The sequence below is a fragment of the Polyergus mexicanus genome, unplaced genomic scaffold (genome assembly GCF_030449975.1).
Source record: "Polyergus mexicanus isolate NDT 795.1 unplaced genomic scaffold, iyPolMexi1.0 SCAF_26, whole genome shotgun sequence".
Lineage (NCBI taxonomy): Eukaryota > Metazoa > Arthropoda > Insecta > Hymenoptera > Formicidae > Polyergus > Polyergus mexicanus.
Genome location: NW_027223346.1, coordinates 832048 through 856271, shown reverse-complemented (window position 1 = coordinate 856271; position 24224 = coordinate 832048). Strand labels below are relative to the sequence as shown.

General features: G+C 40.4%; 2 protein-coding genes across 31 annotated transcripts in view; one reads left to right on the top strand and one right to left on the bottom strand.

Moving 5' to 3' along the window:
- Positions 1 to 24224, top strand: part of LOC138943256 (melatonin receptor type 1B) — a 186367-nt gene that overhangs the window by 153418 nt on the left and 8725 nt on the right. The window lies entirely within an intron of this gene.
- Positions 4760 to 24224, bottom strand: part of Rdl (Resistant to dieldrin) — a 72189-nt gene continuing 52724 nt past the window's right edge. For 7 of the 24 annotated variants that reach the window (XM_070313890.1, XM_070313894.1, XM_070313895.1 and 4 more), the window contains 7 exons: positions 23678 to 23760; positions 16473 to 16610; positions 15178 to 15315; positions 13631 to 13915; positions 12807 to 12955; positions 10871 to 11048; positions 4760 to 10301 (listed from right to left, as the gene is read on the bottom strand). In XM_070313890.1, coding sequence (XP_070169991.1) covers positions 10156 to 10301; positions 10871 to 11048; positions 12807 to 12955; positions 13631 to 13915; positions 15178 to 15315; positions 16473 to 16610; positions 23678 to 23760 — 1117 coding nt within the window. In that variant the 3' untranslated portion in view covers positions 4760 to 10155. The remainder of the gene's footprint in view (positions 10302 to 10870; positions 11049 to 12806; positions 12956 to 13630; positions 13916 to 15177; positions 15316 to 16472; positions 16611 to 23677; positions 23761 to 24224) is intronic. The other 17 variants (XM_070313891.1, XM_070313897.1, XM_070313899.1 and 14 more) reach the window with 12 other exon arrangements.

Genomic DNA, 24224 nt, shown 5'->3' with positions numbered 1-24224 from the left:
AGCCTCCTTCGGAGGATCGCGATACATTTATAAGGATGCACGATTGTTCACGTTTGTCGATTGATGCGGATCGATACCCTTTCGTCTAATTTCTGTTTCGTGTTCAAGATATATAGAAATGAACATCTCTTTTAATATCTCTCGGTAGAAATGAAATCTTATCTTCATTTTTCTCTCTTTAATTGTGAACAACTTGAGGCGTGCGCGATTGCCGGCGCGTGTATGCCATCTTAATTATTTGTACGTAGAATTATTCTGCATTACAGTGATGCGTATCTAGACTTTCGTTCTCTTACGCGAACGTTATTTAGAATATTATTTCAATGAGCAAGTAACTAGGAGAGCCCTCATTTTTCTTTCGTTGCCTTCTCTTTATTTTATTTTTTGCCTCTATCTCGATCACTTTGTAAACTGTTTTCGGGCAGAACGATTATTACCGTCACGTCCCCTTGGCATATGAACGGTTCGATTATTTCGCACGTAAGGCGAGAATTTCAAAACATAATCATAACACGATAAATGCATCGAACGTAGGGTGCATTCTTTCACTCCATCTTTCTTCCCGCTTCCATTCTCGCTCGATCTAACTCCTCGATATATTTACAACGAATCCTGTTCGTCTCGACTCGCGCCACTTCGAACCATTCGTAATTAAAAGATTGTCGGTCAAAGAAAGAATCGCTTACACAAGTAGATAAGGTGCACTCTAAGGAGATCCGTGACTTGGTAGACGTTGATTTATGTATGCATCAAAAATTTTATTCTCGACAACGATTCTCGATAGCAAAGATCTCCGAAAGAGTTGAGTTTTGGAGAATTCAAAGTCTTACGTTTATCTCTTATATCTATTTTTAAATCTTTACATACTGCATATTGTAAGAAATTTATGGAAGTAAATATTTCAGAGATGGATAATTGACAAGAAAATAATATTTAATATTCCTCACTATCGGGAATTCACTTCTCGAGAGTTATCGGATTGTAGATTATGCCATGTAGACTTGCAGCCAAACAATAAGGAGCAGCACATTCCGTTGATACTGGTCCTTCGTCGGTTTCAAGTCCCTAGAGGTTGAATCGTTTGATCGCAGAGAATGAGTGAGTAAGTTTTCGTACATCATCATCGACCATGCATTTTATTCGGATATTACAAAAAATGGCCTTAATAGCGCGCGGCTAATCGTAAGTGAGGGCCCTTGCCGGGATCTGACCTCCTTTTCCTTTCTATTAACAGACGTCTTTCGCTTTATCATTTTCCCGCGCGTTGGTAATACTTTTCTCACCGTCAGATTCTTCAGGCTGATGTATACTTAACGAGTTTTATTCTTTCAAAACGACTTTCTTCTTCCACTTTTTGTTCCGAGATGGATGTGTGTCCCTATTGAGACATAGTATCGCTCTTTCTCATCTTTTTACTTTTTATGGTATATTTTTTTTCGTTAGTAACGTGAACGCGCGAAGAAAAAGTTTGACAAAATTAAGTATCGTTGTCTGGTAAATAACTGATATTTCGTATGTCTTTCCCAGACAGATTACTTCTTGTCTTAAATTTGTGATCACCGTTGGTGATTAGCGCTGATGATCGTATTTTTGTAATATTGTGTTCTTTAAGTACGATACGAAACATTACATATTTGACGCGAGCCAATAATATCAATGTTTCTCGTACATGCTATTCTTAAACGAGCCGTTATAAAAAATATAGGAATCGTCAATACATACACATATAGGATAATTGTTAATAAAAGTTTAAGAAAAAGAGAGAGAGAGAGAGAGAGAACGTTTGATAAAATCGAATATTATTTTCTCAGCACGATTATCGATAATAAAACTGTCAGGTGTACATCTAGCCTTGATTCGCTCATGAGATTATATTCGTATGTACATGAAATAGAAAGGATCAACCGACTCTCTCGGGCAGATCTGGCGGCCCCCCCCCCCCGCGCGAATCGGATAATATCTACAAAATCTCGATAAGTTTGTTTGTCATCTTTGTGATCGTTCATCCCCGCGATCCTCGTCTTCTTTTGTCGCCGTCTCGAGGAACAGGAACTTCCGCAATTGGATACAGAGCACGGAGATTCTCACGTACGTACATACTTCCGTCGTGTATGTAGTAGACACGCGGCATTCTTACACGAACGGATACACACTCCCGACATTACGACAGACACTCGTGTATTCCCAGATCTATATTAGCCTATGTCTAAGCTTATTATATGTATATTCGCACTATTGCGCGCCGCACAAGCGAACATTATATGCCTCTCTCTCCCGTCGTTACGTCGGTTTTTTTCGTCAGCCTTTTCGTTTTTTTTCTCTCTTTCTCTCTCTTTCTCTCTTTCATTCTTACTCTCTTTCTCTTTCTCTCTCACTCTTTTTTTTTTACTTCCCACAATCGGCGTCGCAGCCGAGTAGAAAGTTGTAGGTAGTGTAGGTATACTCAGTACGTGTACCTGTCTACCTAGTGCCGGTGTATGTATATATATATATATATATATATATCATTAATTATATATATAATCGCTTCGAGAGATGGCATTTGCCCGATCTATAAGGGTATTTTTATGTGTTTGATGTGTGTATTGTGTATGTTATATTGATATACGTACGGATTGCATGTCGTGTTTGTACATGTGTATTTAAGAACGCGTGTATCTACATTGTCCTCCTTACAGTTTACGATGGTAGAATACGTTTCTACAGTATAATGCAGTTTAGCGTGTGTCTTTAAATACATTTTAGAATTTGGTACTCTCGTCGAGACGACTCGTCGCGCCGCACTTTCGCCATATTTTCGCTTTTTAATTCCTTCATTCAAAGCTTCATTCGCGTTCGCCGATCCATACCCTCCTGCTTTTCGCGAAGCAACGCAAACTTTCCCGTCTTCGCGCAAAGGCACGCATCTTTCTATAATTCCCCGTCGATCAATCGCCAAGTTATTCACGAAATGATCTCGATGAATAAAAGGGACGCGATCCTTTGGGAAACGATCCGCGGTAGACACTGCATCCCTGAAATCCCATTCGACGATGCTCGAAATTCTCAACTATCTCGAACGAACAGCGGTTAGAGAAATATCGGAAGCAGCTGGTACAAACTGCGGCATCCCCGACGACAAGCGAGAGATGCTTCAGTGTTCTGGTTTAAATGCGAACGATCTGCATGTCGCTGGTCTCTCGCTTGTGGCACGAATAAACCGCGATCCCGTATCTTTCGCTTTTGAAGTCTCTCCTTCTCCAATTTCTCATAAATATTTGCCGATCACATATATTTCGTTTAACAAGACCTATTAATCCTAATTGATAAATATCATAGAATAAAAAATGATCAGCTGTAATTGTTCGCTCATTTATTCTAACTCAAACTTTTATTTAATTATAAATATTTTTTTCAAAGAGCCGATGAAAATTCTGCATTTATATAAAATTAATGTATGCCAACGTAAGATAAAACTTTTTTAAATACCATATAATAATAAGATAAAATGCAACAGAGTTTGCGTCATATACAATACACTACATTTATATTCGTCGAATATTTATGATACGATAAAGAGTAATTTGTCAAAAATCATTTAGAGCAGGTTTAACATCTCGCTTATATCTTTCTCTCGAATTAAAAATTATTTTTGATTTGTGGAATTTATTGTAAGATCGCGAAGTTACAGAATCATCTATTAATAATTATCGATAAGTCAACTATTCGATCAATATCGAGAAATCTTTCGTGAAGTATCCTGCATTGATCAATCGACGCGATTGAGATACATCAACATTTCTCGTTGTCACTTAAAAAATAGCGCAGTCTCACTGCTCGCTCTACTTTTCGTCGTTTTTTGCAATTTTTTTTCTCCCTCTCCCTCTCCCTCTCCCTCTCTCTCTCTCTCTCTCTCTCTCTCTCTCTCTCTCTTTCTCGCCACGATTGACTAAAACGTATATTGCAATATGAAGTTGGCAGTTTTCGTTACAATGCAGTTTGAACTGTCGTGGTTTTGTCAAAGTATGCACACGCGACGGCGCAATTCTGTCATGTTGCAGATGTCGTCCAGAAGAGTTTTTTTTATACGCGGCAACGACGATTGTACGACGTGAGCACGTTTTGTTGATAATTTTTCGCAACTACAATCATTTGGTCATGAATTGAAATAATGCAATCTGAGATAAGATTTGTTTACGAATAGTTTACATGAGAAACTTCCTACGCGCGCGTCAGCTCTCTTATAATATATTAGATATATGTTATTATCTACAAACAATTATTTCTCTCTCTCTCTCTCTCTCTCTCTGTTGTAAAACTCAAAATTACTTGTGTGATTTATATATTTACATCTGTTGAAAATTTGACAACCATGTTTTGAGCAATTTTTACATTTACATCCGCGGATGAATAATGATTGCGAATGTCTAGTACATAGATGCATTAACAAAAAAATTTATCACACGTAGAATTCGTTCACTTTGTTCTTATCTATGCATAATAATTAATATGAAAGTTTATATACGAGCTCACAGATTAACTCTTCTAGTCGTCTTTATCGATCGGTCGGTGATCGCGGAAAATATTCTGAATTCGCGCCATTTTTTATATAGATGTGGTCGCCAAGTAATTAATTTTGAATTGTCAATTATCATGATCTATATATACGCTGTGAACGGACGTATGGACGAACGAACGAACGAATGAACGAACGAATGAACGAATCAACGTACGCGCATTGAGTCTTTTCGATTCCCTTCATCCTCTTCCTCCTTCCCCCCCCCCCCCGACGTTCTTCCAGTCTACTTTGGTTTTTTTTTTTCATTTTTCCTATACTTTAAAAGTGATTTACCTAAATATGTGCGAACAGTCACATTTTCGTGTGCACTACATTTGCATATATATATATAATATGTATATGTGTATATGTATTATATATATACATATTACTTCGCAGTAGGTACTCTCTTTGTTTAACGAATACAATGCTCTGTATAAAACTCGTATTTACAAGGTGATCGATTTATATAATATTAATAGTTCTGTTTTTCTTTTTTTTATCTCTTTCTTTTAATTAAATTTCAAGATTCGCCTGCGCGTCGATGGTGCTCTTTTTGTAACGATTTCATCTATTTGGTAATGTTATACGCGATATATAAATACCCGTTGATAACGCAAGTATTCAACCTAGCAGAGAATAGAGATCGTCGTTTAATCTTCTATTAAACTGTCATATATATAATGTTAACAGTAATAAAAATAATAACGAAGATAATACTAATTTCAATGAGGCTAATTATAAATAGTAATGGTCGACCGTGGCGTGTCCACCGGGGAATTGGCGCGTTCTATACGATGTGCGTATGTCGATTTACATTTAACGCACGCAGTTTTTTAAACACTCGACACAAGGAATCGCGCTGAGCGATTAAATTGTCGCAAATCAATGAGAACATTTCTGCTATCATGTTTTCCATTATCTAATCTTTCAAAGCATTAAATTATCTTCTCAAGCAAGAGTAGATATCAAAATAAGGCAAATATATGTTCAGAAATTTAATTAAGCGTTATGTTAATTATCTTTACGTTAGTACCTTACATGAGTGATAATAAAATAATCTCTATAGTATCGTAATAAATAAATAAATTAAACGAGAAGAATAAAACTTCTAGTAAATTAATAAATTTGCATCATCGTTCTTAAAGAGTTAATAATTCTCGCGATTGATCATTGTGAATTATGAAAGTATTGTTCATCGTCGATGACATTACATTAACGATTAATAAATTGGCTTAACATCGCGTATCCGAAAGGAACATTGCTGATTCGCGATTTCGAAACTCCATTACACGTTATATCGCGAGATACATACGAGCATTTTTATTACGTTACTTATTTTATTATTCGTGCGGATAATAATTATTATATTTGTTAAATAGTTTGTTTTACTTTATACTTAATTATGCATCTACCTAGGGAAGAATTTTTCATTATCTTCGATCATTAGAGACGCGTCAATTCCCGCTGTTTGTTTGCCCGGCTTAAGGATTCGGTGTAAACAATAGGCACGCATATATGTACGTTATTATACATGCGCGATTAAATGCATATAGCTATCATAGAATATATCACAACGATAAAACGAGTTAGATCCTCTCTTTCCCCTTCTTCTTTCGTTATTATAGAGACTCCGAGTAGATAACGGATGTACAGAATTATATAAACTGCACACAATGCTTCCGGTTGGGGCGGACGTGGAAGTGTATCGATACTTACATATTATGTACGAGCGCAATCGAAGAAAGAAACGAACGAGGGCCAGGCATGCGATTTGCGCCTTCTCGCGCACGACAATTCGCACCGTTGTTATTTGCAATGTCGCGATGACCGAGAGAACCGATCGCGAATTGAATGTTCGAGTATTCAGCGAAGAAAACGCGAGAGCCAAATAAATCGCTGCGAACGATCGATTATGTCCGCGAAATAAAAATTACCGCGCAAATGATGAAGGATTATCGCAGCTGTGCTTTTGATTACACAGGACATAGATGTGTGTGTCGGACGTTGTATAATCGCGTCGATATGCGAAGAAATAGAAGAAGCTAGAGCGTGTTGAAGAGAATTTCATAATAAAATTCACTACTATGTTTATTTGCGGCAAAGGAAAGGCGATCAAAATTGTAAAAGATTTTGATTAATAGTTTTCAAATACGACACACGTTTCGGGAATATAAAAATGACGTAAATATTTTTTCGTTCTTCAAAAAACATTATTAATTGAATTTAAATGTATCTAAATGAATCACGTATAGTCGTCGATTCCCGATACTCGTAACTTCTAATAATGGAGTCGATAAAGGTAACTGACGTTATCCAATAAAAATCACATGATTCCGCGTTTTCACATTGGCAGAACGTGACGCTTGAATATGACTATCCCTCTTTCGTTTCTCTCAAATATCTGAAGATAGCGGTCCAAGGCAGAATCCCCGACTAAGGATTCTTATTTTCATAAAGAATTCTCGCGGAGTATTAAGGCAAGAATCTCCTTATTAAATGAGCGACTGACAAGAGCGTCTGGTATAACCGGACTATTTGGCGATTGCGAAGTAGAATGGAGGACAAGAATAGGGAGAGGGAGAGTAAGAACGATAACGTAGAAGGGGAGAGAAAGAGTCCGGAGGGTGGGTTGGGCGTGTCAGCTGGTCGATATCCTGAATGGTAAGCTTCCGAGGGCCAGCTTGCAGTCAGCCGCTAGGTCCGAAGGAACGAGAGAGAAACCAGTAAAAAGAGAGCGTGCATATATATATGTGTGTGTGTGTGTGTATATATATATATGTATACAGAATGTACCACAAGTTTTCTCTCCGCGCGCTTTTCCTAAATCACGAATATTAAAAGTTCGACTAAAATGAAATATCGATCAATTGTTGTTTATATTACAAATGTTTGGAAATTGATGAACTTAACAAATTAATTTTTTGAAAAGTAAGCGTTAAACTCTTGAACTAATAATAAAATAATATAATAATAAAACTTTAATGTCAATTAATTTCGAAATAATGAAAATTTAATATTTTTAATTAATTTTAAATTGAGATCGATAAAAATTTTAATTAAAAATTTAATTATTAAAATATATAATTTTCTCGATTAAAAAAGTAAAAAAATGGCAGCTTTTCAATCTAATCTTCGCTAAGGAAGAACTTACAAATATGTTCAAAAGAAAATGCTAGATCACTAGGACAATTTGTATATCGAGTGAAGAAAGAAGTTCTCCGAGTGTATGTTTTGGAAGCTTCTTGTAAGTGATCGATGGTCTGTAACGGTGATTTCACAAAACGCGCGAGCAACGAGTGGAAGAAGCAAGTAAAATACCATGCAATGAACGTTAATTAAAATTGATAAAAACATTGCTCGCGCAACGAGATACTTTGGAACAAGAAGATCGTTATACGCTCGAAGTTAAAAGCAATCCATGTAGATAAAAGCGAAATTGTATCTCGCGGTTTCCATTTTCTGTATAAACGTGAGTGTCATAGAAGATATTGACAGAATTAATTGCGATTCTAAATCGATAGAACTCAGTGTGACTGTTATCGTCACGTAGGCGATATAAAGACACACAATTTAAATATAAAACTCTCGATAGAAATGTTTCTTTACTCTGAAGTGATAAGATACCTATCACGGTTATACAAAAAAAAATTTATTCTCGTTATTTCTCCGTCTCTTCAGTTATATCAATTAAATAAAACATATTCATCAATTTTAATTGACTATAAATAACATGTGTTTATTTGCATTGTTCTTTTGCAAGAATTATTTTCAAGCAAAAGTAGATATCGCGCAACGAGTATCGAGAGAGAGAGAGAGAGAGAGAGAGAGAGAGAGAGAGTTGTATTCTGCCTTGGTTCGCTATCTGTCTTGATTTTCCCGACACGATAGGAATGTTTTTATGTCCGATCCATAATCGTCATACGTCCCTATGTAAACAGTCGCGACTACGTAGTACGAGCTAAGAGTTACTCGCGATTGAGCCGCGTGCGCACGCACGTACACGCGTACAAAGAAAAGACGTTGCCGGAGAGGATGAGTGACGAGAGTTACGCGATTTTACGTAGCGACGACGCGCGCAAGTCATACAGAGAAAAATATCAAAGTCGCGCCGGTGAAAATCGTAAAAAAGTTCTACGAAATGAAAGGAGAGACTTGGCTTTTACTTGGCCATAATCCAAATAAATGCGGATGCTGAGAAGAAGCCGCTAGCGTAAAATCGTAGCCGCCTTCGTCGTGGGCGTCCTGTATCGCGCAGTTGCCTTCTTGCCTCTCCACCTTGTTTTTGTAGATCTCGGTTATCGATCGTTTGCGTACACGTTCTGTGTACGCACGTGTGCACGCACGTATCTAATATGCATGCACGCGCGTATCTTTAACGCAGCCGCGTACGCGTGCATATATATTTATAATATATGTGTGTGTTGTTTTAATATACATATACTTATATATATTGTACTTACTTAAATAATAAGTCGCACCAGTCTCCAATAGTACATCGTTTATCTTCGGAATATGAACTTCTCTATCATTTCTTCGTTCTGCGCGCGCTTTCACACATTTACGCTTGTGTTCGTTCTTTCCCGCTTTCTCTCTCTCTCTCTCTCTCTCTCTCTCTCTCTCTCTCGTTCGCTCGCTCGCTCGCATGTACGCACACACATGCCATCACGCGATTTCCGCTACGTTTCCTCCGTCCGCGTACGCTGCTGACGACGTGACAGAGCGACGATTCATCCTCGATCTCGACGAACGTCGATAATCCTATATTCTTCCCCTCAAGCCGCTCTCGATTGAACTGTCGCTTCAAACCGACGAGTCTCGGTGTTGTCCTTAGCGTTAGTTAACGTTACTATGTAATGGTGGCTAAATTGACAAGTGTTTATATCGAAGGTATTTTCTCCGTTTAAGAACTAGGAATACCTAGAGATACCTGGCAATGTTTTATGGTATATGTATGCTCGTGGATTCGCCTTCGAAATTTGAGCTTCCGCTTGCCCGTTTCGCTCGCGCCGCGATATATATCCCTACATATCGCGCGATACGTTTATACAATACATATCGAGTCTTTAACGAAGACTCCACCTCGTGGAGAGCGACGTTAGCCGAGGCTTACGCGAGCTCGATCGTTGATTGACGAACGAGAGCGTCTGCCCGGAGGAAGCGCGGTAGCCACGATGCCGCGCAGTAGTTGGAACGCGCGTTTGGTCAGCCGCGTCTCTTTCGGAGCGGACGCGGCGACCCTACGGAAGCGTTCGCTTTTATACTTTCCAGTGATCGCGAGTAAGTAGTAGGTCTTACTCCGTGTCTAATGCGACCGCGTGACCGTTCGTATTCGTCCTCTACTACTTCGTACAGTCGTGAAAAAAGTAGTTGCAGCGCTCTCGAGATGGACACAAGCGCTCTCCTGCCCGCGTGCTGGTACAAACCGTCTCGCTTGTCGTTCGCTTTTACCCCTTTCGCCCCCGAGTAATCACCAAGCGCGCCTCGATTCATCTTCCTCGAACCGTTTTCGCCTTTCTCTTACGAACCGGCTCTCGTCTCGTTCTTTTTTCGCATAAAGTTTCCCCTACACTTTTACTCTCCTCTCTTCTTGATTCGAAGTGCTGCGACATCGTGGTTTACTTGGCCTCCTCGAGCAGTACGAGATCGTCCGCAACCACGTCGCTGATGTGAAGATAAATGATCCAGTACATCAGATTGAAGCAGACGAAGCATACCGGGAATACGATGCGGGAATACTTGTCAATGTCCGACGGCGTAATGCCTGTTTAAGGAACGTCAAAATGATTTAGAATAATCGTGGCGCACGGGATAGTGGAGGGCAATTGCATATTTCAGTGAGCTTCCGATTTCGCGCGGTGCCGTTTCTCTCGAGAGAGTATAAGAAAAAAAGCGTCTAAACATAGTGCATCGTAATGCTTGAAAAAATAAATCTTACATAAAAATTTCTCAATGCAAGAAGCTTTTCATAGCATAATCGGTGACAAGCCATTTCGGATAGTGATTGAAGCGCAGAAAAATATATGTATAGCACAACGGTCGCAGACGCGTGACATCATCGACCATGAATAATTGCATAATCTTGGCAAAGTTTAAAGTACTCTATAACCATACATATTATATATATATATGACGGCCTTGTCGGGCCCGGCGATGATGCCACGTGCACGATGGCTTTATAAGCTCGCTGACGGTTAAGCCGTACAGTGATGTTTATTATATGCCCCGTTCACAGAAGCTCGTTGAAATAGACAGCCTGCCAAGCTAAGAACCGTATACTCTGTTTGATAGCTTGCCAGGCGAAGGGTTAAATAGTGATATAAAAGTGCGTACATGGTCTACTCATACCGTAGAGCTTGGTGATGTCCTTGCCAGGATGAATAATATGTTGCGGTGCGCCCGCCGTTTCCTCATCGGCGCGACCGTTTATGGTGTTTTCAAGTGTCCCACCTTTGCTGTGTGCCTTTGGGTCGTGCACCTTGAACCGCACCTCCTGGACAACATGGGACCACTTACAAGAGACACGGCAGTTCGCCGTGGGGTGTTCCTCACCCGAGGTTTACCCCCCCTTACTTTGTCGAATTGGCATGCGAGGCACCGAGGGCCGGGCATTGTGTATTTTTATCGTTCGATAGCGGTGACGTCTGATTTTTTTATATGGTTATCGGGGCGATCGGTATTCGAGAGACTCACCTGCCTTTGTATCGCTGTTGCGCGACGAAGTGTAAAAAGAGGGAAAGTCTCTCGTAAAAAGACCGCGGTTATAGAAAGGCGCGGTGCGACTGCTCGTGCTTAAGCCAAAGAGATTTGTGAAAATTCAATTAAAAGCTGGTGTATATGGTGCTATTTATAGGTACTGTCGGGATAAGATGCAAAAGGAGAAATAGATCTGTATCTATTTGACGTAGAAAATGATTGACGCGCGGGATTATTACAATTTTTGATTCAGTTAATATTAACGACTGCACACACAGACGTTATACGATTATGATATTGATATTATATGATATTGTAGGATGATGTGATATTATGGGATAATTTTGACAATTTTATTACTTTTATTATCAAATGGAGGTGCAATTTCTCTGAAAAAATAAAATTAATAAAATTATCAAAAATATTAAATCTGTTAGTTGTCTTTTTTTAAACATTTTAAAGGGAATAATTTTATTAGCTGTAAAAGTCTTGAAAATATATAATTATTAGAAATATATATATATGTGTGTGTGTGTGTGTGTGTGTGTGTGTGTGTGTGTAATGACTGAATAAAATTGTCTTAATCATATATATGCATATACATATATACAATATAATGAAGATAGTTATATTATCATTAAACATATATACCATCAAATGATGAAAAATTAACTTTCCAGTAATAATTAATTAAAATGTCGTATTTTGCGGACATTTTACGAGCGTTTTTTGTCGTCCGTTTCGTTTATCCCTGTCATCTGTTGATTTATTTCTTTCTTCCCCCTCTCACCCTCACCATGTACTCTTTCTTTTTCTCTTTCTTTCGGCCTTTTAATATTTTTCATTTTTCCGGTCTACAATACCCAAGATTAAAAGAGAATTTATAGTGCGTCGTATCGTGCGTGGTGGCACGAAACACGCTGTCCGGCGTGTTGCGCGGCCGAATGGGAATTCATCTCGCCGAACCTTTTAGCTTTTGATCTTTCACGAGTCGAGCCTGCTATTTCTAGTTTTTTGAGGGAAAAAGTGCATATTTAAATCGCGCGATTAGTACGCGGAATGAGCCGGAATGAGGATAATGCTCAGCTCCGTCCTGTCGAGCCCGCTCTTGTGACGAGGATAAGAGCTCGATTAGCTCCAATGTCCGTTTTCCGCTGATGATTATCGAAGATATTGAATTTTTGGAGCAACTATTACGTCACTCGATACCACGCGTTATCTTTTTCGTTTAAAATTGATCATTTAAAATTTATTTCGAGCGATGGGAGTTTGTTCGTTACGCTGATGTAAACGGAACAAACATCGATATTTATCACGTGACTCTCGGGAGCCGTAAAATCATGAAACAAGTATTATGATTATGTTACGACAAATATAATTGTGCCACGATCGACATCTGGATGTATCGACAGAGCCGATCGCCTATGCGCTGAAAGAAAGCGTGTTAACTCGTCCAGAGGAGCATTAGTACGTCTGGATCCCCTGGTTAAATTTCGCGGTGACGAAACGACATTCCGCATGGAAGAAAAAGAAACTTCGAAGGCACGTCGACGCTTCGGTCGACGTTACTCACAGTTTGCTTAGGCGCGTGATCGCCATGATCGCCGGGTACGCGCGGCGGTCCTGGATTCTCACTCGCGGCCTTCATGCTCTCGGCTATCTTTTGAAAGCGATTCTTCCGCATCTGAATCCTCTTGGCCATGTATCCCACCGTGGCATATTCTGCGAAGAAGAAGAATCCACGGGAATGAAAACACGTAACCATATTCAATGCCACGACACGTCTGCCGCTGTAATACCCGGGCGGAAAGCCCGGTTTTTCACGGGCCCCACTTCCATCCGTCGAGAATCTCACTCATGCTTGCGCTCCCGGTACTTGTGTAGAGCTCACGTGCAGATGAAAGAAAGCCATTTCCCTGGAAACCCTGCCGTGCAGAGTACCGCGACGGCGAAGTACCTTGGTATTATACGTAATGAGGTACTCGCGATCGCAGTTGTGAAAACGCAACAATGTGTGGGTGTGTATGTGTATGTGTGTTATAGCTAATCGATTGGATAAATCCGCGGGAGTTTTACCGCATTGACTTTTTCATGCTTTTGCAAACGCTTTGCGAAAAGGATTTTCGAGGCGCCGTATTATCACGTGACGATAGTATCGAACAATGAGCTCTCTCTCTCTTTCTCTCTTTCATCGTCGATAATAAGTAACGATTTCGAGGAAGATGGGTCCCTTGCATTTGTCACGTGAGCCCTGCACAAGTATCCGTCTACGATACTCTACGAGCTCGCTACTGGAACGGCACGGCTCCGAGCTATACGGAGTGTATGAGAGGACGCAGGATGGAAAGCTTAATGGCAGCGACGTAAAGGCACGGAAGAGTACACGATCGCACTCACCGAGCAACGAGGCAAAGACCATGACGAAGCAGGTGCCCAGATAGACGTCGATGGACTTGACGTAGGAGATCTTTGGTAGCGCCGCGTTCGTCGAGGACATTAGGGTCGTCATAGTGAGCACAGTGGTTACTCCGAGGGCCACCCGAGCGGGGGTCGCGTTTCGGTTTAGCCAAAAGCTCACCCACGATATTATGACAATCAGCCCCGAGGGTATGTAGATCTGGATCAGGTAGTAGCCCATCGACCGTACGAACTGGATCTCGCAGGCCAGCCGCGAGTAATTCCCTACGATTAAAAGATCGAAGGTCAGGACAGGGAGACGGAGAGGCGCTATTTAATGTCTCTTTATCTCCCGTGCTCACTGTCCTTCCTCCTCACTATTCGTTTATCTCTCTCTCTCTTTCTCGTCTTCTCGTTCCTTGCATCTCTCTCTCTCTCTCTCTCTCTCTCTCTCTCCCCTTCTTCCATCCTTCATTCTTTTCTCCGCTTTCCTCCCTTCGACCCTTCGATCTCTCTTTGTTCCGTTGCTGACTTCTGCTGCCAGGAAAAACGGTTTTATTGTTTGCGAATAGCTCTCTCCATTTCTCGCGTCGGCCGGAAATACGGCGCGCCAGAGCTGGCTGGATGTTAAGTGAAACTCTCGTTGTCGAGGCGCGACTCTTTGTGCCCGTTGTTGTGTACATATGTCTGCCAATGTAGATGCGCGTGCATGCACGTTGCCGTGCTGAAGTGCTGGCGGCGTGTATCGTGCGCCGTTCGAGAGGTTCGAGATGCAATTGCGAATGGGAAAAGATGAAGAATCGACGAAGATGGAGAACCGAGTTGTCTCGCAATTCGTATCCCATAATGGCTCTTTTCCGTCTCAGCGAATCGGCGACAATTTATTTCTTGTGCGCCACTATTGAAGAAGAAGCAGCGAGGAGAAAGAAAGACGTTAACCTGTCTTCCGTGTCCCGTTAGCCATGAGAGCGAAATCAGTGGATAGTAGGAGCGTACGAAGCATCGAGGGATGAAAGGTCGAGGCAATGTTCGCGACTACGTAAAGTCGTTTTCGAATCAGGTGCATGTTACATTATCGAATGTCACTATTACTCGCGCCGCAAGAAAACATGACGCGGAGATTGACGATGGTACGTCATGAAGTCTACGAAGATAATACGAAGATAATCGCGTCTACCCAGAATCTCAATTGAGCGAAGAAATGTAGAAATATGATTTCTGGATGAGAAAGTCTCCGCGGCTGAACCGCAACTGATGGTTCGAATTCGGGCCGGCGCGGCGAACCGCTAATGCCAGCCAGCTCCGTTATTGCCGACGAGGCTGTGAGATCGCGAGAAAGAGAGAGATCGATCGATCGATCGACGGCTTTATGTAAGTAAGGTACACAGGATTATGACGGTTTCTCTTACGAGCGGCAATTGCGCCTGCGGACATCGGATAGCGCTCACGTGTCTCTCCACCTTACCCATGCCGTTAAAAGCGAGGGTTGAACAATTATTTGTTGGTGGTGGTGGTGGGGGGGGGGCGGGGTTGTGTTCATACGTTACCGGTGGTAAGACTAATCTCCATGGCACGTTGACGATGACCGAGGACCTTGAACTGAGGCAGGGAGACCTCGTTGCTGACTCCGACGCTGTTCGGGCCCTCGTTCCACTTGTACCGGATGTCCCTCATCGTGTATCCGACTGAAAAAATAGAGAGACCCCCCGCGGTTGGTACGTACCTTCGCGGAAGCCCTCAAACGCATTTCAGCTCCGAGGGGGCCTCCACTTACCTCGCACCCCCATCAAACCTCACGAGTCCGCTCTCTTTCCCTTTCTCCCTTTTCTTTCTGTTCGTAATTTTTGTTCCTTTTCTCTTTCTATCTATCTATCTATCTATCTATCTATCCCTCTCAGTTTATCTTACTCTCTGTCCTTCTTCGTAAGAAATGCTCTCGCGATGAGAGATATCGATAGCCCAGATTAAACTATCTTTTAAAGGAGCGTGTAAACGGAATCGATATATCTGACGTGTAATGAGAGATCGTGGGCAATCCTCGTGATCATTAAGCACGATCGAGAAGCGAAAGGCGCGTATTATCCATATTTACGAGTCCGTCGTGTCGATTATTGTTTTGGATGTAGATGGTGGATGTTAGGCCAATAATAGATGGACGTAATACTATTTCATTAGCGACTTATATAAACACATATGTATCTGTTATAGAGATACATATGTGGAAATTCATATTATTTAATCCACGTATTGAAAGATACTTAAATTACAAACTCTATGAACAGGAACGCGTTCATCTCTTTTACTTTAAATTCATACTAATATATATGTAATAAAAGATACAATAAGAGTGAAAATAGTACACCGTCCACCTACAAGCGTGAAAAGGAGATCACGTCTGGGAACGATGGATACGCGTAACTCAACTAACATCTGTGTCTTTTGTAATATAGGGCAAAACCGATGAATCGATCGGTCGATATGAATGGCCGTAAGACTACGCAGTAGTCCATTGAGATTAAGCTCGTTCTTATATAATTAATTGTATTCGCGCTAAGATGACAGTGATGGGTGCATATCGGTGCGAGTAAAACAGGATTCACATTATATATATATATATATATAATGTATCATGGGAATTCTGCATAAATCGTGATCCCGCGTGAATACGGTGCATATTTACACATATTCCTGGGATAAGATTATTATCTCATATTAATGGCATTATTATACGCGAAGGTAATTATTATGCTTGGAGAGCACATTCTGATAATATATATATATATATTATATTGACGCGAACTTTTTTGGATCAAGGAAGAACGAATAAGAGGGGAATATCTACCTGTAGATAGGTGTATGGTTGTCTGTCGTTGCCTGTGACCGAGCACGCGAAACTGCGGTAGTTCCACTTCGTTCGAGATGCCGACCGACTGTAGGCCGGCGTTCCATTTGTACCGAATATCGCGCATTGTGTATCCAACTGCCGGGAGAACAAGAACACAAATATCTTCGCTCTAACATACAGTAATTAGACACTGAGGTAGTGTTCGATTCGGGACAGGAGAGCGGATACCTCGGGGAGTACAGTAATTAGAAGCAAAGTTATCACGAGCAACCTAAAGCGGTTCCCAGTTGTTGCGTCGCGTTCCAATTCTATCGGGAAATAGCATGAATTTCTCTCCGCGCGGAATCGATTTAGGATGCCCTTCGTGCCGCTGTATCATAGACGTTATCAAATTAGGCATAATACTTTCAATTAAAAAGATGTATTCGTTTATATGTTGTTTTAGCGTGATCTAAAAAAAATATTCTGAAATTTTCTCGCAACTATATGCACTATCATAGATATAAAAAAGAGAAACTGTCGTGAACGTTGAATTTTATTTTCACATGGAAGAATTTTATGTAACGTAAAGTTGTAAGTTTTTTTTTTTTTTGCTTATCTTTGAATCTTATCTTTGAATCTGTATAGAAAAAGTTGTAAGTTTTTATATCGAGAGATTTATATTGATATTTTCTATTAATGAAAAGTAATGCCTTCTCCGACGTGTCTACGATACTTTCAAAACCGAGCTTGTGCGCTTACGACGGCCGAGGGCACGCGAGACTTGATATTGATCGATGATTTTATTCTGCATCGGAAAGTGAAGATTCTAATGCAATCTACTAATTCGTGCTTCCTCTTTTATAATTTTTAACTTCTTTCAATGAATAATCTGCAATCGATAATTTTTTTTTTTTTTTTATTTACCCATCATAATTCGCGCTTAGAGCTCTACCGTCTAATTCCTTTCGCGTGGCCTCCAGCGCGTACATACCGCACCGGAGAAACATTCCTCCATAACTGAATCTTAGGTGATTACGATCATTACACCGCATTCCAGACACCAAAGTGGCATTCCGTCGCGGTGGCGGCCAAATTGCGCGAGCATCGGCCAAACGTGAATTAAGCGGTACGCCTCCGAATATGCCTGATTAATTGCTTTTGTTTTTGGAATCCGATTTTGGATGCCGCGACGTTTTTTTATACCGTTCGGTTATACGTCACGACACAGCTGTACGCGACCTCGCGCAAAACCACGATTTCGATAATGACAGTTCGATTCGCGACGGGCGTGTTCGGCACTGCCGGTGAACGGCGGAAATAACGGATTTTACTCACACGCGGCTCTCGCGTGAGAGATTTACGCTCGTCATATTAACGAGAGGATAGTAACGCCGACGTTTCGTAATATCTCGGATATATTCTACGTATTTCAGCGCGTTTCCCTTTTTTTCAATTGCATGTTTTCGATCATTACACGCTCATTACACTTGCAAATGAGCCTAAATAAAAATTATGGAACAGGAATATCGCATCCGCACCAGCAGTAATGAGCCCGCCTCGGTGAAAAGATAAGCAAAAATATTACCGTCCGTTTGTTCGTTATTTCAGCCGATGATCGTCGCATAATTAAGCGCAGCGTAAATATAAAAATTGGTACTCTCTTATAAAATTTTAATAAAGAGATCCTGGATTTGGGGCAACATTAAGCATTACGAGAGGTAAGAGGGTCGGAAGAGAACGGGAGAAAAGGGGAGGGTTGTAGTAGTGGCTCTTGAATACTGCAGGAAGGAAGGACTATGGCAACATTAGCAAAATACCAAGGACTATGGTACTGGCAGAGCAAGTTTAGGTTTAAGACGAAAAGTGGAAAGTATATAAATAGATATGGAGAAGCAGAGAGATAGAGAGAAAAAGAGAAAGACAGAAAGAGAGAGAAGAGAAGAAAGAGAGAGAGAGAAAAGAGACAAAGAAAACGAAAGAATTTCGTGCATGGCATGCTACGGTGACACATACAGGCTCGGGGGATTAGGTAGATTTACATATATGTGCTACATGCTTTACACCGCGCATTTCATCTCCTGTATTGCATGCTCTGTGCTACATGCTCCATTCTCCGTGTTCCATTCCGCGAGAAACGCGAATTTCCATGCGGGCTTAACAGTCTCCTTCCGTTAAAATTCAAATATTATCCTTGGTCAAACGTATGATATTATCGAGGTCTTCTCGAGAATCAGGATTGAATTAATTAAATTCATTGAACGTACATTTCGTACATACGCAGGGATCGCGTTCTTATGACGATTCCTCTATTTGTATGTTAATGTAGTGATTTATATGAAAACGTGGATTTTTTTTAAATGCGATCTTTCCTATCGAACGATCAATATTGATGCAAAGTATTAAGATTTTTAAGACTATTATGAATAATAAAAGCTTTTAAATTAAAACGATCAATATTGATGCATAAAGATTTTACATAGATTATTATTATTATGAAATAGAAAATTTAAATTAAAAAAGGCACATATGTGTATGATATTAATCGTTATTATGTATTAACAAATAATTCATGCGAGTTATCGTGTTAAATATACCATTGTTTCAATTTACTTATCTCGTATATTCTCATAATATCCAACTTATCTTGTTTTTGATAAATCTTGTTCTCTGGAGCAGACCAAAGGTAAATATCCATGCCGACGCATGCTGTTCTCGAACTATGTTAGATTAGCTTAACTCTATTGCTCTACCATACGTACAAAGGGGTTGCTTGAAGGAAGATAAGAGAGGAAGGAAGATACCGGAACGAGAGAATCGCATAGATTAGAATTACATCGCAAGCAGATTCATAGGCATACCGATAACGTGACCACGGCGTGGTACGCCATAGGTTACAGTCGTTTCGTTCTTACATGCGCTTGGCTAGATGCACAATGCGTTTTAATTCGGTCGTCACCATTGTTGACACGCCGTTTCTGGGTTTAGCCTCCTTCGGGGCTGGCCGTCGTCGGCCCTTACTACGTCCCCGGACACGAGGCTCAGTGCTATATGTCGGAGGCCCTTCAAAGTCGGGGGGAGAGGGGAGTCGGTTAAGTGATGGTTAAGTGATGGCCGGTGGTCAGTGGTAGTGATGAGTGGCAAAGTAGTGAAGTAGTGTTTCAACAGCAAACTTTCATCGCCCTTCTTTTTTTGATTCCGGGATCGATTTTCGGCAGCAGCGCACGTTGAGAGCTCTTCTTGTTTTGTATATTTACAATTGTACGTATGCCTCGTGACGTATCTAGCTTACCGTGATCTTTCTCTCTGATTACGTGTCTCTTTTGGAGAAAGTCACCGTCGATCTCTTTTACTTTTTCGTATATACGTGTATTACGTGCGCGGACTAGATACCTTCACCCAGCATTTCTGTCAATTGCCAATCCGAAAAAAGATCCTCGCTCGATTCGTACAGTTTGATAAACGATGACTGCGGATCGTTCACGTTTCGATGCTTTTGATTAATCGCATGCGCGTATGCAATCGACGAGGAACTTTCCGCTCGACAACGACAGCGTAATGGTAAGAGGGATACGTCGTGTGTCTACTCATGTCAATTTAGTATTCGTGCAGACGCACGGTCATTAGTCGTATTCATTGTCGAATGATCGCGCGATCATTGAGGAATCACGCGAGAATTCAGCTAAGACCGACGTGACGACCCACAGTCAGCGGTAACTTGGTAGAGTGGAGACCCTCTCGGAGAATGTTCGTAAATATACGTTCGCATACGGTCTTTGCGTAGGATGTGACAAAGCGTGTTCTGTAAACGTATTGGTCATTGGATACGTATATCCCCCCCCCTTTTTTTTTTTTTTTTTTTTGTCGAAGCTACCTCAGAAAAGTAATCCGAACTTTGTCGCTTTTTCTACCGTGAAAGTTGCAGTCGTTTCGTGTCGACGAGCGATGAATAATGATACGCTATCGAACTCGTTCGCTACGATTACTGCAAACTGCACGTTTATTTTCGCGATATCGCACGATTATACATCCCTTAAATGAATTTAGTGATACCGGTAAGACGAGCGAAACGACTATTCGCGCATAAAAGATTTTATTTTATCGTGTACATATAGAATACAGCTGAAGGCGCTTATGTTTCTTTTTTTACGCAATCGAGAGATTGTGAGAAACTGCGGTTGGTTGCAAAAATACTCACAAAGTAGCACCATTCTCGCCATCGCAGTAATACAAAATCGATACGGGCAAGGGTAATAATATCGCGCTTAATGGCTAAGTTAAGAGAGAAACGACGTTCGTGATGCGGCACTTCAATCCAACGAAACTAATCGAGAAACTCTCCAGAATTCTACAAATTTAGCGCATCCCCGCCTTCTCCTTTTATAGATCCTATCAGCCGCGATACGTTTCAGGTAGATTTTGCGCGCAAAAACGTCTATCAAATCTACGATTATAAATAGAAACGAAAAGATTTTGAAACGATCACGGGTTAAATCGCACAGGGGATTGAAGTGTAATATTATTAACTTCCATTTATTGACACTTTTTAGTCTGTCAATAAATATGATTCCCATGCGAAATTTGATATTATTTCAGAATTAATACCATATACTCGTAAACAAGTCTAGAAAAGAATGTAAAATTAAATTAACAAACTAATATAACTTGCTAAGTTATATTTATCGTTCCAATTGACTTTATCAATATCGGTTAAGCGTATTTCACAGCGTATTTATTTTTCCTCGCAAGAACTTCAATTAGAAAGCGACAAAAGCAGTAAAATCCATGTTAAAGTTAATGGTAGTTCATAAATCTTTCTAATCGTCTCGAAAGTTTAGCGACTTATGCGAACATTTCTCCGTATTGTGGGAATATATCGTAACAAAATTCTTATAACGATCGTAATAACTTTCGTTCGAGCAGTCTGACCAATTAAGGACGGAAGGGCGCCTGCGAGAGATCCGAGCCTTCTACTCGACGAAACTAATCGACCAACTTGGTCGATTCTCTACGATATCCTCGTACGCCGGACTTCCGGCGACCCTTCGACCCTATTCCACGGCCGACTGAGTCGGTTTTAATATAGATCTTGCAGCGGGGGCAAAGTTAAAGCCAAACTTTTTCTATCATCCTATATAAATCGGCAATATTGAGCGATTCAGTTTGATAGAAGATCGAAGATGTTCGATTAAAATTTGTAACCATTTTTGCTCAATGTGGTCTCGCAGATTCTGCTTTCACATTTCCGTAAATATTCTATAAACCCGATCGTTTCTGTATAAAATCGTTTACGCGCGTTTTTAATTATTCATTATGTAACCATTATCATAATGTTGATTCGGAGTAACCATATCATGTTAATTTATTTAGACAATTTGCGTAGTACATGTATTACCATGTGTACGAATTATTAACGCCGATAACAATGAACAAAGATAATTATTTTATGATGCGAGAGTATGTGGATAAATAATTAAACGATCTTAAAAAAGACGTTTGAAATTTTCGTTCGCCGTTTTTTTTTTTTTTTTTTTTTTTTTTTTGCACATCAACACACCGTGCAATTTGCAGTAATGACGACAATCGCAACACGAGCTCGTGACAGTGAAACGTTAGCGCTATTACACACGTACGCGCACAACATACACGCATACGCACGCACACATATACTGGTGATAATCTTTTCGACGTGTATCCGCGCATTAGGCCGTTTTCACGGCGCATTATGACTCCTAGTTAATCTATGATTTTTATGTTCGTAACAATATGACTCGATCGAGACACGTCTCGTCGATATAATTAAGTTTGTGTATATAGAAGCCGTTATTATACGGCGCGTCAAAGCTCCTTCTTTAAGGTACTTGCTGACCGCACACTGTGCTTAATCGCACAATCGGGCTTTTACAGTCAAAACCATGATTATGAAACAAAGAAGAACGAAATTTTATACACACGCCATTTTTATATTTGCGTTAATATTTGAAATGTCACGTAAATCTTTTCTCGTTAATTTTTGCTTCGCAAGAGAAAAAAGTAAAATGAACAAGGCAACAAGATAAATGCCCGATTTTGCAAGTCCATGTTATTACACACGTAATTACAATCATCGTGTATGGAATAAAAAAAAAAAAAAGAGAAATCCAATCAGTGTGTGAGCGAGAGCGGGTGAGTGAGTGAGCGAGTGAGTGAACGAGGTGAATGGGTGTGATTCTCACTGTGTGACTGACTGATCGTGTGAGTGAGCGTGTGAAGTGGCGAGTGACGGACAGACAGACAGACAGATAGACAGATAGAGAGGGGAGATAGAGAAGAAAGAAGGAAGTAAAACCCGATGTCGGGAAAAGGGCGAGAGAGGAGGCAGAGACCGTTGGTAGTTGATGGTGAGAGGAAGGGAAAGGGAGAAAGAGGAAAAGTGGAAAGTGACAGGTTATGGAAATTGACAGTATTCTCTGTATGAGCGTGTGATAGAGGAGGATATAAAGTTTTGTTTTTTCTTTTTTGTTTTTTTATGTTTGTCACAAATATACACGGTAGAAACATCTTTCTGTGTTTATCTGAAAAAAAAAGGTTCAAGACGATGTACAGTCGAATCGCGTTGAATCAGCGACAATCGACTTTCGATAAGAATACTTTTTGCGTATCTCTTTCGATGTTATTCTGGAATTACACGCATAAATTCATATAACGGAATTGATTGTTTATATTTTACAATCTATTTTATTGAGAACTGCAATTGCGGCCAATCAAATGATACTAAAGTGAATGCGACATCGCGGAGCATTTTTCAAAGATATTACTCGTAATTGACGATTGTTGTTTCTTAAAGATTTTACTTTTATCTTTATTAAATACATAGTTGTTATTTTTTAAATTATTTTATAAGTTAACACAATATATATATATACCTCGTACATTGCGACTATATCGATTGATTCTACATGTGTCAGAAAAAATCTTTGGTAATTTTTTTTCAATTACATCGAGTAAGCACACGTGCGTGATTGAAAAAAGATACGACGAGTCGATTGTCATTCTGAAAAGTAATATAGAAATGCATGAGAAAGTCTCTCTGACTTTTATGTATGTACGTGTTAGTATGTCGAGTAAAAGAAACATAAAAGGCGAACTCTGTGAGAAATCGTATTTTGTTCATTTGTATGCACCTATATAATAAGATACGTCTATACGTATGTACATTCGCGCATATGTGTTTGCGTACTTACAGCTCTCGATCTCGATATGGCACAATTGCCGGTCCATCGGAAAATATTGCAAGTTCATGGGACACGACGCTGTAATCGTTAAGCTGAAACACATTCAATTGAAATCCGTTTAACGATCGCTCCTCGAGACGATGTGTTTCGCGATCTTACGAATAGGGAAATTTATAGCCAATCCATTTGCGTCCGATAAGACCGATGTATGTATGTGTGTTTGTAAGCGTAAGTGTATATGTATAAATTAATTTGTAGTCGACCTAATTACGTTCAAATCGCGCTAGGATTAACGTGTAAAACCCAAACCGTATTGATTCGACATGTCATATCGTTAATACGTGTCTATTCTCGTCTTCGATGAGACGTATGAAACTTTACATAGACGTACCGTATTCGCATGATTCGTACGCGCGGGCGACGGTGATCGATGATCCTCGTTCTCTACAGCGGGGAAGAATTTATTCACGTAAACGAGCGCGCGCTGCTTCATCGATATTCTTCCTCCAGCGAGGAGCTCGTTTCGGCAGTTCCGATTCGGAAGTCGGGGATGTAA